This window comes from Ochotona princeps, chromosome 5, assembly GCF_030435755.1.
Source record: "Ochotona princeps isolate mOchPri1 chromosome 5, mOchPri1.hap1, whole genome shotgun sequence".
Lineage (NCBI taxonomy): Eukaryota > Metazoa > Chordata > Mammalia > Lagomorpha > Ochotonidae > Ochotona > Ochotona princeps.
This window is the reverse complement of record NC_080836.1, coordinates 26,988,650-27,005,899: the sequence shown is the minus strand read 5'-3', so window position 1 is coordinate 27,005,899 and position 17,250 is coordinate 26,988,650. Positions and strand designations below refer to the sequence as shown.

At 34.5% G+C, this 17,250-nt stretch overlaps 1 protein-coding gene across 1 annotated transcript in view; it reads right to left on the bottom strand.

The window, feature by feature from the left end:
- The window catches only part of KYNU (kynureninase), a 151,994-nt gene that overhangs the window by 62,584 nt on the left and 72,160 nt on the right, over positions 1-17,250 (bottom strand). The window contains exon 8 of the mRNA XM_058664453.1: positions 15,851-15,997. Within this exon, the coding sequence (XP_058520436.1) occupies positions 15,851-15,997 (147 nt within the window). The remainder of the gene's footprint in view (positions 1-15,850; positions 15,998-17,250) is intronic.

Below are 17,250 nucleotides of genomic sequence, written 5' to 3'. Positions count from 1 at the left end.
GTTAATGAAACCTGAAGAAAATGTGCCAGTTAAGAAGCTATGAAGTGCACCACGGAGACTAAAACTGAGGAATTTGGGAGAAAGAAAAAGGGAACCAAGATTGAGACTCTAAGGCATGTAATTTGTAGGTTGAAAACTTCTTACTACCTATTAAACCTACCAGTTTTTTGAAACATTAATGGAAAATGTAATTAACACATAAGCTTATTTTGGTGAAGATATTTAAATTTGTACATAATTTTCATAACATATATCCCATGAACTTTTTGAAGACCTCGAGATGCTTCAAAGAAAAATTTCTTTTTGCATTTACTGACATAAGTCCAAAGTAAGGAGTAATGAAACTATGTCAGTAGTAGTATTCTCCTCCAACCTCTTACCAGTTGGGAAGAACCACACACAAAAGTTTTGTTGGATTTATTTCAGAGTCAGGATATGGAAAAATAGCTTAAAGGCAATTTTTGAACCTTATCGTTCATTTAATATTTAATGACTTAGTGGAGCTGTCTGCATGTTCTAAGAATATCAAGGAATAGAAATGGAACTTGGAAAAAATAAATTTATAAAAAATATTTCGATTTTTTTCAATAAATTAACCAATTATAAGTAACTCTTTAGAAAATTTTTGTTTCTATTTTAATGGAAGGACAGTTGCTATAACGTGATACATCAAATTAGCCTGAACCACCCTATTGCTGAGAAAAAATGAACTGAAATATGCATTGTCCTAACTGGAATGAATCAAAGAGAACTAATGAAGGGGAGCATTTGGAAAGACATTTGAGAAGCTGCATTGGAGGTCTACATCTCATACTGGTAGAAGTCTCAGCTTCACTTTCAATTTAGTCTTCCTGCTAATGTGCACTCTGGGAATAGTAGGTTATGGCTCACATCATTGGGTCCCTCTTACCAGCATAAGATGCCCAGATTCAGTTCCATCTGGGGAATCTGGGGAGTGAATCAGTGAATGCCAGATCTCTCTATACACTGACTTGTCTCTGCCTTTCACATGAATGCATTTTTTTAAAGATTCATTTTTTTATGCATAGAACTATCAGAAACCTGTGCTGTTCAAAATGTTTTTTAGTCATTGAACCCTTGGTGGACATAGCTTCCTAAATTAAAGAGTTCAAAAAATGAAATAAATAATTACAGGTTAGATCCCACAACACATTTGCCATCAGTCAACAGACGCGAGAAGACAGATTTACCCTGACACAGAGGCCCAAGAACATTTTGATGATGATGAAAGTTAAATAGTTCACCCTGTCTCTCTGTGGAGTAATTCAAGTAATGTATGAGCTGGGCTTGTAAGAGATGGGTAACATTACCATTTAGTTTAAAATCACAGTGTACGCACCTGTATATAAAGTAATGCTAGTGTAATGGCTTCAGTGCCAAGGCTATTATGGAAGAGTTAAATTCCATCTAAGTTGAAGGGATATACCTCAGCCTCCATCAATGTAGAGACTCTACATGAGAAATCTTAACATTTCATGGATTTTCATGATCTTTGTTTGACCAAAACTTACAAAAACAAAACAAAAAAACAGCATACTTGCTAATACAATGAGATCTATACAAAGAACTACTTATGGACAGATTAAAACCTTCAAAAAGGTAGTGCCTGGTTCCAGCACAGGTTAAACCATGATCTAGTACGCTACTATCCTGTATGGGCAACAGACAAGTCCTGGCTGCTCAACTTTCATTCCAGCTCCCTGCTAATGCACTAGGGAAAGCAGTAAAACATGGTCCATGTACTTGAGTCTGGCAATCCACTTGGTGGAAAAAGAGAAAGCTCCAGGCGTAGGCCTGGCCCAACACCAGCAATGACAGCTGTTTGCTGAGTGAACCAATATGCAGAAGATCACTCTGTGTCTCTGTCCCTCTCTCTTCAGAACTCTCAAGTAAATAAACAGATCTTAAAGCAAAACAAAACAGTTTGAATTGGGGTAGAGAAATAGAAGCTTTTCATCTGTGAGAATTCTAGGTGTAAGGAATGTTAGCAACAAAAGCATGGAGTTAGAACGTATGACCTTTGTCTAGGGAATATACACAGGCTTGGGTTAAGCTGATATTTAAGTTATGTAAAGGAAAGCAGTGGAAATTATGCTATCGTAACAATATTTATATGCTAATTAATGTGTACACAAAGCAACAAAGAGAAAGTATTTTGGATTTTATTCTACATATTAGGGAAAGAGTGGATGTCATTATATGTAAAGTCATGATATAGGTCATTTGAATTAGAGACGTAGGCCCCATAACAACTCTCTCAAAGAAGTGTAGCTAATTTTTCAGATGTGTGATGACTTTTCAACTTATCAGTTTCTCTCTTAGTAGTAAACATTTTAAAGCAACTATTAATTCCAACATTACTGGTATTATATGAAGACAGTCCAATTTACATGTGAATTTAAAGGATGCATTCCCAGGAAATATCTTCCTAGTAATTACTGTGTCAATCTGAGGTAAATTTCTCAACCAAATTTGCTTTCTGAAAATATTTACCTATACAGTCAGCTTAATAATAGTGCATGAAAATCTAGGGGATAATTATTAAAGAAACCTCTGTTTACTTGCAGTCAGTCTTTTACAAATATATGAAGGCTATTTATGCTATTTGCCACGTGACAGATTATTTTCTGGGAAAAATATTTCCTCTTCAACTCAACTGCTCTTTGATTTTGACACTCCTAATCATGTTTGTATAAGTTAATGGATGAAAGAAGCTGATGCTGAAGAACAACACAGGGAAAAATCTCACATTTTATTGAGTGTTTTTTTCCTTCCAGAAATTTACTTTACCATGAGACACTACCTTCCTTTATATTCTTATGAACATCAGCAAGTAGATTGCAACTGTATATTTCATGTTGGAAAACTTTCATTATATAGCTTAACAAATGCATAAATCAATCCTTCTTTGTCAATGGTCATGTGAAATAAAATATTACAGTATACCAAGTCTTAAATAAGAATTTTATAAAATGCCTATCACCTACCAAAAAGAACCTATACGCTTGGCTCTTCTCTTGGGAAGCTCTGGGTTTATCTCTTATGTCAATGAGTGGGGACAGATCAAGAGAACTAGTTACCCATCATGATTTTTGTTACAGTGGTGGCAGAAGCACAAACCCTGGTTGACAGGACTCTTGTTTTTCTCAGAGCTGTAATTTAAAGCAACATCTGGATCCTAGACTCCTACTGAATATCAATCACTCTTTTTCACATAATTCATTTAATCAAAATTAAATGAAATGGAACAACTGGTGAGGATTTCTTGGAAACAGCTGAAAAATCTTGTATTTTTGAGGCACTAGTACTGATCAATATATCACAACATTGATTTTTAAGTTTCCACAAATATAGATCTTATATTTTTGAGGCACTAGTACTGATCAGTATATTACAACATTGATTTTAAGTTTCCACAAATATAGATCAAAATTATAGACAGGTTGTTATATATCTTAGTGGAGCTCTTCATACAGGCCACATAGTTAATGACATTACATGTAAACTTTGTGTCATTTCCCCCTCTTTACCAAGCTGGCTCAAATTGCTCTATCATCATTTTCATGCACAGATGTAGCAAATCTTTCATTACCTATATATTACATATATGTCAACCTGACCAGTTGGGGAATTAGCTCAAATGGTAGAGAGCTCGCTTAGCATATATGTCAAGCAAATTTCCAGAGCTATAACTATTAAATTGATTTCTTATATTTATACAAAACTTTTGAGAATATACAGATAAATAAAATAATTGCTTAAAAGATGAAAAAGACATTTGTACAAAATAAATTGTTATTTATGTGTATTGTTATATTCTGTACAAAATAAATTGTTTCCCTGGTAACCTTGTATTTCGTTAACTAGGAAGCTTTAAAATTTCTACTACATACTTAACACTGAGGCCAAAACAGAAAAAAAAAAAAAAAACAGTTATGGAACATTACTCAGCCTTAAAAAGAAAGAAATCCTGCCTTTGCAAAAAAAGGATATAATTGGAAACCATTATGCTTATTGAAACAAGCTAATTCCCAAAATAAAAATATTGTTCGTTTTCTCTGACCTCTGATAAGTAATACAGAGTACCAAACAAAATTTAATCTGTAAGATTGACATTCCAAAATTTGATTATTTTCATAGCTTTTGTCTATGCACTTGAAATACAGGTTGCTTTTTTGTTTTATTGCTGTTTATTTTCTACATCGAAAGTGTTAAATTATTTACCCAATGGAGGGGTAAGCCTGTGATTTTCAAGTGAAAATTACAAAGAGGGAAGAAGGTGCATAGTTAGGGGACATGTGCGAAAAGGAAGGTGGGGTGGCAACTATGTTCTTAAATCCGTGAAAAACATGAAATTTGTTCACTTTATATAAACAATTAAAAATATTTTAGAAGTTGAAAACAGAACATTTCAGTCTTTCCAAAATTTAAACGAGTTATTCAGCCTTAATACCTAAAGACTTCCAATGACTTTCCATGGGTCTTCAAGAAGCTGTGGCTTTGTTCGGCCTTCTTTATCTGGCCTTTGCCTGTTCTATAGAATTGTTTCTTGTCATTCTTTTCTAAAATCCTACAATCAAATTCTACTGAAATACTTCTTCGGAAGCCAATTAATATGTTTAAATGTCTGGAATGCCCCCCAGAATATAGCCAGCCCCCTAGAGGAAATTAGCATGTTAACTTCTATTCATAGTTCTGTAATTGGGTCTGATCTCATCTTCTGTAAGAAGGTCAACCTAACACTCCAGGTGAAATCTAGGACTCCTATTTTGAACTCAATTTTTTATAATTTATGGCTCAAATATTGACTGAAAGATGGATCCAAATGCATGTTGCTGTACTTAGAATACAGTGACATGATTCTTATTCCACACTTATAGGATCCTTCTGAACAGGCAGCTGACTTTAATTTTTTAAAAATGGCAAAAGGTCTAAGGTTACTAGTGAAAGTGGCTTAATATTGAACATCCCAATATTAAGCCTCTAAGAGGTTAGTTTTATGCAAACAATTTCACACATGCTAATTGATAATAAGCACAAATGATGACACTTTCTAGATAATTTCTTGTTCAAGTCTTCTTATCTCATGATACTGCTACTGCTTTTCTGCTACTCTAACTCATGAGTTAACTTTTGATTTTCAGGACTAAAAGCATCACAAACTTTCCATAGAAATATGATTACTTAATCCATTTTTATATCATCTAGAAGAATCTTAACTTTGTCTTTAATAATACTTCAGGTTTTTGAAAATAAAGGAATGTTCCATTGAGGGAATTATTCATAGGTGATTACTCACATGTTATTTCAAATACTTCTGTTTTTAATTGATTTTATAAATTAAAAAAAATTATTATTATTATTATATCATCATCATCATCATTTTCCATAGGCCCCAAGATTTCCTGCATTCCCTCCCCATACCCTCCGCCCTCACTGGGTTTTCCTATATTGTTACTATAGTATAGTTTTTCATGAACAGTCATATGTTCATCATTGCAGGCATGGACAAGGCAGAGTCCAGCATCCTATTGTCAAGGTATAGTAAATGTCTTCATTGGGAGTCTATCTTTAAACTGGAAGTAGAGACGCATACCACATTGTTTCCTCACATCTGGAGACAGTCTCCATTATACAGTTACTATATATCCCCTTAAATGAAAAGCCACAGTACAAAAATCAACAGGAAGAAAATAGAAATTTACAATGCCATGAAGTTAAATAACATGCTACTAGATACAGAAGTCTGCATTACTCAGTTTCTACACATCCTCTTAAATGAAAAGCTACAAAACAACATGAACAACAGGAAGAGAAAAGAAATTAACACCATGAAGTTAACTAACATGCTACTGAATGACTAGTGTGCCACTGAAGAAATGAAAAAGCAAATCAAGAACCTTCTTGAAGATGATGCTACTACATGATCTATGAGTCACTGAAGAATTTAATAAGAAGGTGTGTTGAAAAGTTGAAACCAACAAAAAAATCATAATTCATGAGATATAGTTAAATTATATCTTTATTCATATTTATGTTCTTATCTTAAATTATTCTAAGACCAGAACTAATTCATCTTTATTAATATACTTAGAACTATAATTGTTACCATTATCTGTTAATTTAAATGGTAATGTTTGGATCTAAAAAATATCATTGCAGGCATCCCTCATCTCATTGCATTACACCCCACAGATATTTACTAATGATTAAGTGTAGCAACATTGCATGGAGTAAGTGTGTTGGAATTATTTTCTCAATAAGTCAATCACCACCATTTTATAGCAATAAAACACTTCATAATAGTGCTAATGTACACTTAATTGATTACAATATAATGTAAAATAGTTGTGTGTCTATTTATTGAAGTGATATATAACCAAACACATAGAATCTCTAAAGTACACCTGCAACAAGTGTCACAGTTCAATGACAGTTGGTAAATTCAGAGTTTGCAGAACATGAAATTGACAGCTACCATTGCATTTTAATTTTCTGTAGGTTAAATGAAAGCAAACATATTAGCATCCATATAAATGCACTGAAATGTGCAAAAGATGTTAGAAACTGAGAATCAATCATTCTATCATTCAACAAATATGAGGATATTTCAAAATGTCATGGAAAAGTGGAATTGAAAAAACTTGTACATTCAAAAGACTTTCATTTTGCATTTAATAAGGTACAAATTCTTAGGGAATAGCTTTTAAAAACTCCAGTTGCTATTCATTATTTCTCAACAGATGGAGTTTCTTTCATTTGATATGGTTGGCATACCTACCTTTCTCCTTGGCTTTCTTCTTCCTCTGATTATGTTTCTTTACAACTCTGAGGAAGCTATGTAAGGTTCTTAGAGCTCTGGACACATATTAGTTCTCTTGGAAGGAATGATGTCCTCAAACTGTTCACCCAGTCTGCTGGATGACAATTTAAGCTCCATCTATGGAAATACCTTTGGACATTTCTTTTTGAATAGTATACATTCCCTTAATGTCTACAATGTAGCTTTTTCATGGATTGACATACGTGTGGTCAAAAAAAACCTCCATATTCTCTAAGAGGACTGGAGAACATGTAATATAGATATATCTCCTTTTTCCCTTTGTGTTTGCAATTTTGGCAATGGTGGTTTCAGTCAAAGAATGGAAAAGCAGAGTTTAAACTGTATATTTTGATAAAAGGAATTTTGAAACCTATCATGATTTTTTGCATCTTTCCTATTATAAATATAAAAATATTTTTGCACAAAAATGAACTCATTTTGTTAATTCATTTTTCCATAAACATTTTAAATACCATCATATTCATTTGGCACACACTCCCTGCCAGTCATCATAGAAGCATAACAATTATTAAGTCAAAAAAGTTATTAAGTCATTTTCTTTAGAAATTTGGTGGATAGGGAATGCAAAGTTTTAAGACTCAGACTACTAAATCTTTTATTAGTTAATTACTGAACTTTAAAATTTCAGTCTAGTTTCTTGAGTCCTAATCTACCTTATTTTTCAAATTCTAATGAAAAAAATATGCAGTAAGAGTATTTTAATAAGAATTTTGATATACAAAGTTATTTAAATAGAATACCAATTTAGATAGTAACACATTAAATATGATCACTTACATCAATGTGATTGTAGGTACATTTGATTATACTACATTAGTGATATGCATATAACTTACAAAATGTTTTTGCTTTATACTTAATAGTGCCATTCATGCAATGTTGCACTGCACCTCAGCGGCACTATCTACTCCATCAACAATACAAAATGCCTGAGTTCCAGTGTTTAATTTTAAGTCAACAGTGAAGCTTAATTTCCTTGAGTGCTAGTCAATACAATATAAGTAGAAACAACTTTTGCCATTTTTAATGCAAGGCATTAAGAAGTAAATCTGTGCTCTTTTACACCTTTTTCTCCCATTTCTGTGAATCCACACAGAGGCTCTAGGATATAAAAACCAGTAGCCACAACACTCATTGGAAACCCAAATCAAAGAATAGAAAGTTGAGCTTTGGCTGCTGCAAGATCAAGAAACAAACTTCTATCACTGTTTATTAAAAACAGTAAACTAGTAAACTAGTCTGAAACACCAGGAGTGTTCCATTACGTGTAATTATTTGTTATCTAGTCTTATAATACAGATGTAAAAATTATAACAGAGTCTGAGAATCTATTCCTTCATTTTTTCAATGTTTCAGATATTCTATTTCTGTTGTTATGTTTCATTATGCCATCAATTTTCTGTGAAGTATTTTGAGCTACTTAGTGCAACAGGCTGAAAACACAAAAAGATAAAAGAAATGGTATTCCAAGTTTATTAAAATACATCTCTTTACACACACACACACACACCATGCGAACATGGAAGGTAACAAGGGAAGAAGGCAGGAAGGGAAGGGGAGAAGATAGGGAAAAAAGCGAATTGGTAAGGAAAGGGACAATAAGACAGTAGATGAGTACAGGAGGGGAGAGAGAAAGGGAGAGGCGAAAATACAAGAGTTGTAAGAGGAATGAGAAGAAGTAAGAACCTGAAGATTCTGTGGGCGTATGAATGTGTAATGTAAGAAAATCCTTGGTAACTGACCCAGCCAGACCTAATTCTGAACCCCTTCTTCCTCATCTCTCTCTATTATTTAACTATGAATGCAACAGTTTTCTTGCCGTGCTCTTTTTTCAGCTGTCTCGTCAGAAGGCAGATGAGTCATAAGCAGGACTTTGTTAGGTTTTTATTGGAAGGATTTAGCACTTCAGCTGAAAGGCACAGATGAAGCTACACTGTTCTCCCTCCTTTCCTTTCTCAGGCTTAAATAGGGAAACAGTATCTAGCTGGATTTGGGACAACTATCTTGTGACAGCAATGTGAGAAGCTGAGAAAATTCTGAGAGAATTCTGGAGATGTCACTCAGCTTTAACTGAGTTGCACAATGTATCTCAGTGGCTCCTGCTGAAGTTATGTCAGTTGGGATAAGAAATTCTCATTTTGGGGTTAATTTTAATGGGACTGCTTTCTTGCCACTGAAAGCTCTCATATTTGATTCAGGGAAACGAGAGGAAAGATACAGTCTGAGAAGACTGAATTAAAAAGCTATTGATTATAATTTCAAAAATAGGAAAGTTGGATGAAATGGTGCCAGAGGATGGTGGCATGAAAAAGCAGAGAGCTTTCAGGAAAAGGAAATTTATTGAAAGGATACTGATTTCAAGGAATTTAGGAAGGACATCCAGATATAATAGGAAGATAATTACTTTTTTTTTCTGTTGGAGTATTACCTGGCACTGATGGGTGAGTTGGGGAGCAATTAAAAATCTCTAAAGATAGTACATCAAAGAACAAGGTGCACCTGCCTTCAGAGGGTGTAGAAAATAAGGAATTCTTAGTAAAAATATAATAAAATGTTTTAAAAATTAGACTTATAAAAGTTAGGCAGAGCTCTGTATGGGCATTATATTATGTGTGATATTGTACACAGCTTCAGCAACAAAATAAATGAAGATCAGCCTTGAAGTTTGTTTCTGGTCACATTCTGGCCTTATCTTGTGATCCATTTCTCTATAGCTGTGCTTTTTCTTAGCCTATCTCATTTTCTACTATCTCAAATCTCTACAACTAAGAAAAGTCCAAGCAACTTAAATTAGTAACAATATCCTTTAATTAATGTATTCATGTGCTTTCCTTTTTGATGACCACTAGCAATATTTTTTCCTCTACTTCCAAATCAATTCTTATATTATCTACAACTAAATTATCAACACATATAACAAATAGAAAAGTGTATAAGGGATGTGAACATTTCATCATATATATATATATTTCATATATATATATGAAAGCTTTAAACTTGATAAATAATCAGGGAAGTATAAATTTAAGCTAGAGGTGTTACTACTACAAAATAGATTGCCTAAGATGAAAGTTACTGGCAATAGCAGCTACTGGTGCAGATGTAGAGCAATACAGACTGTTATATAGATTGGTGCGAGGATATAGCAAATTTATATAATCCATTTGGAAAATCAGCATTGTTGATTAACTTTTGGGTATAAGCTCGGTAGACTTGTGTGTGGAATATTGGTCCTTGTAAATGTATAAATATGCCCAGAGAAGCATTTATTGTATAGCTCTCAAGTGGAAATAAAACCCAATATCTATTCCCATGAAAATGCAAAGTTAATACATTTTGACATACTTCACATAACCTGGTAATATTGAAAAAAAAGAAAAATCAGCAAGAGTTCTGTTAGGTAAACTTTGGATGAATCTCAGAAACATAACTGAGAGCAAATAATCCAAATGAAATATTTGTATGTGCACTTTTGTAACACCCAAAAATATACAAAATTGAGATATGTGGTTTGGAGTCAACAAACTACTAACTTTGGAAAAGAGGGCCTATGGTATAGAAACGTTGGTAACCCCTCCAAACTCATATGTTGGAACTTGACCCTCAGCAAGATGGAAGTGACTGAATTGAGTGCCTGCATAAAAGAGTCTGTAGTGAGTTTCCTTGTCTCCTACCACCTAAGTACAGAGCATGGTGTTACCCATGAACCAGAAAATGACAATCACAAGACACTTCTAGGATTGTGCAGGCTCCCAAAATGGAGCAATACATTTCTGCTGTTTTGTAGTGATCCTAGTTATCCACAGCAAGGTATTTCATTACAGCAATTCCCCCAAAAACAAGAAAGGAAGAAACAGGAAGCCTTTGGGAAAAGGTACAGTCAAGATTCTGAATTTTGGAAATATTCTGTTTCTTGATGGGAGTGATAACAAGCCTCAAATAACATACATTACCATTTGCTTTTATCATAGGTGTGTTTCTTGAATTCAAACAGTCTTCAAACTTTCTATCCCTACTTCTCTACTCACTGCTTTTGCTTGCTGCATTCCAACATCACTATTGGCTTCTGCCATGCTTTACTGACAGAAATACTCTTTTGCTTCTGCTGGTCAATCCCTACATTGACTTTTTATGCATTTTCTGCTAGAATTTTCCACGTCCTCTCTGACTGCATCTTTAATTTTCTGCCTGCGACTTTATTATGGTAGAATCAAGATGGCGAATAGGGCAAGAACACGTTTAAATGGACGGAAAAACATTTAATCAGGATGAAGCAGAGAGGACATATTCCAGGAAATATGAAAGGACAGAACAACAACAGAGGGGTACCTGGAGACTGACAGACACAGGAAAGCAGTGGACACAATGGTGCAGTGTTGCAGTGACTGATACTCCAGTGGCATTCAGCTAACAGTGATCTGAACTCCACCAGCAACCAGGTGGGAAGGAACTTTCACTGGGAGCTTGGGAGGTGAGCCCAGACAAAGAACTGTCTGTCCTGTAGGTCCGTTTGATTTGACTAGGAGCAGAGACAGAGTAGAAGATCCCATACAGACAGTGCGAGAACAGGGTGGATTTCACAGCCCACTCAGCCCCCTAGAGCCGAATTGGTCCCCATTTTGCGTAAGAAGGCAAGGGAAAGGACTGAGCATACACTGAGCTGGGAGTGAACTCATTTCTGACTCAGTGAACTGCACCAACGTGGCATTCTACAGGTTCCACCCAAGACAGGTCTGGGTAGCCCTAAGACCCGACGGCCACCAGATCAAGAACTCTAGCAGTGGTACATCAGGCACCATTTTGTACACTGTGGCAATAGCTTTAGGAATGCAGGGGACAACTGTGAACTGTGCATGTGCTGAGCTCATGAGAACTCACTGATTTCCATGGATTGCACTGGTCCCACAGGAAAATAATACCGACTGTGGCATCGTACAGGTCAAAATAGGTCCGTGTGGCACCCAGACCTAAAGTCCAACAGGTTCCAACAAGATTAGTGCCACCAACAACCTAACTATATAGGATGCCTGGTGTCTCGCTAATCCTGGGACCTGCTACAACCAAAAGTGGGATAAAGGTGGCAGAGACAACGGTGCAGGCTCAGCATGGTATCACAAGAAGTGGAGAGTGGTGAGCCAGGAGCTGGAGCTGTGGAGACCATGGTGGAAATCTAACATAAGAACCCAGACCTGGAACTCGTTGGAGGTTGTGGCACAAGTGGCTGCAAGCAAAGAGTTGTGCACTAATTGCAATAAGTAAAATTGCAATGTAGACCTGTGGGTGACAAAGCTTAGAAACCTGCCCCAAGGAGAAGACTCTGCTAACCAGAAGTACAATGACCAAGAGCAAAAGAAGAGACAAAGGTACATTGACTATAACTGAAAACTCCCCTGCAAAGGAGCAAAACCCTATGCCAATCTCAGAGTTAACTGAGGAAGACATTGAGAAAATGGGGCACACAGAATTCATAAGACTCATTTTAAAGCTTCTGATCAACAATGAGAAGCACATGCAAGAGTTCAAAGAATTTAAGGAAGCAATAAAGCAAATCAAGGCTGATATATCAGAAATTAAGAACACAGTAGAGCAAATGAAAAGTACAGTGGAGAGTCTCCAAAATAGAATGAAGCAAGCAGAAGAAAGAATATCAGAATTGGAAGATATTTCCTGTCATCAGGGGGAAAGCAAACAAAAAACTGGAAGCAGAGCTGGATCAAGCCAAAACAAGTATTCAAGAATTGAAGGACACTATTAAGAGGCCAAATATAAGAGTTATGGGAGTCCCAGAAGGTGCAGAAAGAGAAGCTGAGTTTGCAAATGTATTTAATGAAATAATAAAGGAAAATCTCCCTAATCTGGAGACAGAATTGGGAAACAAGATCCAGGAGGGGCACAGAACTCCCAACAGGCTTGATCAAAAGCAATCTTCACCAAGACACATGATTTCTTCAATTGAACATAAGGAAAAGATCCTTAAATGTGCACGTGAAAAAAATCAATTGACATATAAAGAAATGCCAATTAAACTCACAGGAGATCTCTCCCAGCAAACTCTACAGGCAAAAAGAGAATAGAGCGACATATTCCAGATTCTAAAAGCAAAAAATTGTCGGCCTAGGATAACATATCCAGCAAAACTTTCTTTTGTCTTTGAAAATGAAATAAAATTCTTCCACAGTCAAGAAAAGCTAAAAGAATGTGCCTCTTCCAAACCTGCCCTACAAATGATACTTCAAGATGTTCTCCTGACAGAGAAGAGGAATAGCACCTACTAAAACCAAAGGCAAACGGGAAGAACATCCCAGTAAAGCGACAACAGAAGACTAAACCAATGAACAACCCATTCCTAAAATGACAGGACCAAATTACCATCCATACATATTAACCCTGAATGTAAATGGCTTAAACTCAATCAAACATCTTAGATTAGTAGACTGGTTTAAAAAACAAAACCCATCTATTTATTGTCTAGAAGAGACACACTTCACCAACAAAAATCGGAGGAAACTATATCGCTGGGTTTTGTTGTTTTCTGTTAGTTTCATCTCTTCAAAACACTTTCTTCTGATTAAATCATTCAATAACTCTTAATTCACACAGTAGCATCATTTTCTTCAAGAAGGTTCTTGATTTTCATTTCTTCAGTTACACGCTAGTCATTTAGTAGCATGTTATTTAACTTTATACTGTTGTTAATTTCTTTTTGCTCCCTGATGTTGATTTTGTTTTGTGACTTTTAAGGGGATGTATAGTAGTTGTGTAATGGAGACTGTCATATCTAGTAACCTGTCATTTAACTTCATGGCATTGTAAATTTCTATTTTTCTTTCTATTATTGATTTTGTATTATGACTTTTCATTTAAGGGGATATACAGTAGCTGTGAAACAGAGACTATCATCCAGATGTGAGGACACAATGTAGTATGCATTTCTACTTTCAGACAAAGATGGACTTACAATGAAACTGTTTACTATATCTTGACAATATGATTCTGGACTCTCTGCCATTGTCCATGCCCACATGATGGACATATGACTGAGTATGAAAAACTATACTTTAGTAATGATATAGAGGAACTATGTGGCAGGGGGAGGGAATAGTGGAGGGGATAAGGGAAATGCCAGGAGCCTATGGAATTGTATCGTAAAATGATAGCAGTAATAATACAATGTAAAAAAAAGAATTTTATTATGAACTACTTGTTATTTGCTCACTTTACATTAATAAAAAATAAAGAAAAATGGAAAAAAATAATTTTCTGCCTGCCTTTATCCTCAGATTTATCTTCAGTGGCTACCCAAAAGAGCCATGAAACCCCATATTTTAAAGAAATCTGAAATTCAATTAAGAATCAAGCAATAAAGTAAACATGGTTAGAATGATTTGGATAATGGGCAAAGCCTATTTTCCTTTTCTCCATTTTACTTGCATGGAATTCATCGCTTCCCAGCTTTTACACTTAATTTCAAATGACTTAATCCTACCTTCATTTATTTGTTGGAGGGTTTCATGAAAATTTAAGTTGGTAGAAACTTATGATTTTTTCAAGCAAGCCTATGGAACACAGAAATTGATTGTAGCAACCAATGTACTGATTTAAACTGATATACTGCATATAAGATCTAGGTAAGCAACATCTAGGTAACCAAAATATGTATATGAGCCTTTTCCAATAACTTTATACTCATTGGGAACAGTTGTACATGTAGTAAATGATCAAAAAAATAATGTGTGCCAAGCAAATAAATGTTTTATATACTTTTGCCCATTATGAAGTGGATGCTGTTAGTTTAATTTAGTGCTTTTGGAAGCAGGAACTCCAAGAAGGCAAATATATTGCCCAAGATTATACTGTAATTAAAGGACCTATTCAACATTTGAAGTTCAGGTTGTGTGATTTGAAAACTCAGTCTTTCTTCTCTGTCTTCCTGACTTATATTTATTAAGGTTAATGAGACATGCATGTATACTAACGGTACTTGGACTGCTGATTACTAGTATAACACTTTAAAATGTGATTTTTTATTGGCCTGTCTTTATTTTTGTGCTTAACATTTAATATCTAAATTAAGAAGACATTATCATTATATCTTTTGTAATGGACCAGTTTCACAGTTATCCATCAAACCAGTTGGAAGTTGTGGTTGCAAATTCCTTGAGACTGTTCAGAACAGTGCTAAATTTCTTTTCATTAGTTCCATTCATTAGCTTCAATAACTGAATATATTAACTAGACCTCACACATACATTAGTCCCATAACTTATTAATGTTCAGAATAAAATCTGATTGTCACCTTTTTAAATGCATGACTTGATTGCTGACTCAAATAGAACAGTTATTTAAGAATTCTAAATTGAAATTGTGACTATGAAATGCTGTTTCCTCGATTTCTTTTCTCAGGTAAATAAATACTAAGAATGTATTTTACAAACACATGCATGTAAGGAGACATGATTTCAAAAATGATGGAATATTCAGGTGTGCTTTAGTCCTACAGAGGAAAAAACCTTCTCATTATAGGTAGTACATTAATTTATTAAGGTTTTTAATAATAAAAAGATCTCCTTAAAGAGACTGGTGTAAATCTGTCATCACCCAGCTCTCGGTACCTAAAGTTGAGAACTGACATATTAATAATGAGTGAAATGACAATATCAAAGTTGTGTTTCTAACAATCCCAGTTCATAATTACTAAACAAAGCAATTTTTCTACTTTTTACTAGCTGAGTACCAATGACATTTCTGCCAGGAAATTTGCCTGTCCCGCTGTTGACCAAGAACATTGAGAAAGCTGCTACTACTAAGACCACAGAAGTGGCAAAAGTGACTTAAAGATACTTAAAGCAATACGAAAAATGGTGTAGTTTTTATAATTCAAACAATGGTAATACACAGAAAAGTACTTTGCCAAAGTGCAGTTAGATCATTCCACAGCTGGGGAATGCTTGAGGTGAGGCAGGATGGGACACACAATGCACATACCTTTGCTTGTCCGGCTTTCGTGATGGCAGGGATATCCAAGAGTTGCCCAGAGTAGAAATGCACCCCACCAAACATAATCACAGCAATTGACTCTCCTTCCTTCTCAATTACTTCAAGAATATCCTCCATTCTCAAGGTTTCTTCTCCCTAAATGAAATTAGGGACAACTTCTATAACATTCTGAATACTAGATTTGTCATTTCATGTTTATCAATTTTAATCTCACCATTAGCTATTTCTCACTACAAAAAAGGAAATCTTTTTGAAGCTAATGTGAAAACTGTAACAAAGCAGCAGCATTTGAACGTACACTTTTATTATGAAGAGGTGCAAGATGGGTTTTGAAAGTTTTTACAAAACCCTAGTTGTTTATCTCTCAGTTTTTAATCAGTCTAGCTCCATATTTCTAAGTTGTTTGCCCTTCATTTTTAGCAAATACAGATAAATAGCACTGTAAATACATAAAATATTATGTAGCAAGTTAAATTTATCAGAAATTCATTCTGTACTTTGAAGCTGTTATCTTTTCTGAAATAAATGCCATTGTTTTCATTAAAAAATATTCTCCCTTCTGTACATTACCTAGGCAGTTTTTTCCACCAGCTTACAAATAAAATTTCACCCAAACTATTATAAAGATCAAAATTCAAAGATGAAAGATAATTCTAGTAAAATCCAGGTGATAATTTGCCCATATGGCCTTACTACAATCAATGACTGATGACATAATGAAAACCACAAAAAAATGCAGATTTTTATCCTATAAACAATCTAGCTGAAAAAAATGAAATAAAAAATATTTATGTGTTCCAAAAGAATTCAGTTATTTTTACTACATTTCCTTTTTTTGACAGTACTAAATCTTAGTTGAATCTAAGATTATTATTTTGGGAAGCTTAATTAAATCATAAATTATCCTTCAGGTTTTCATTTTCCATAATTCTATATGTTTACCAGTTACTATAGTTCATGTTAGATTTATAAACTCTCTCTTATATAAATATGCATATACATATATATGTAGTGGATTTATAATCTATACATATGCATATGTAGGTAATAAATGTTAGAAGATAACCTTGAATTTGTTAGAGCATCCTAAAAGAAAACAAGATTAATATTACAATCTGAATTAAATGAAGCATACTTTACATATGTAAAACAAAGATTTCTGCAAGTTCAAGATTCTAATGAAGATTAACAACTTATTAACATAAGATATTACATTCATTTTTTTAAAATGAATCAGCATTTGTGCTTTTTATTTATTTTAGAGGCAGCAAGGAAAATAAACAGAGAAGTGTTTTTAGCTGATTCACTCTCTCAGTGCATGAGACGGCTGGGTGTGTGCCAGAACCAAACCCAGGAGCTGAGAACATAATCCAGTCCCCCAAATCATG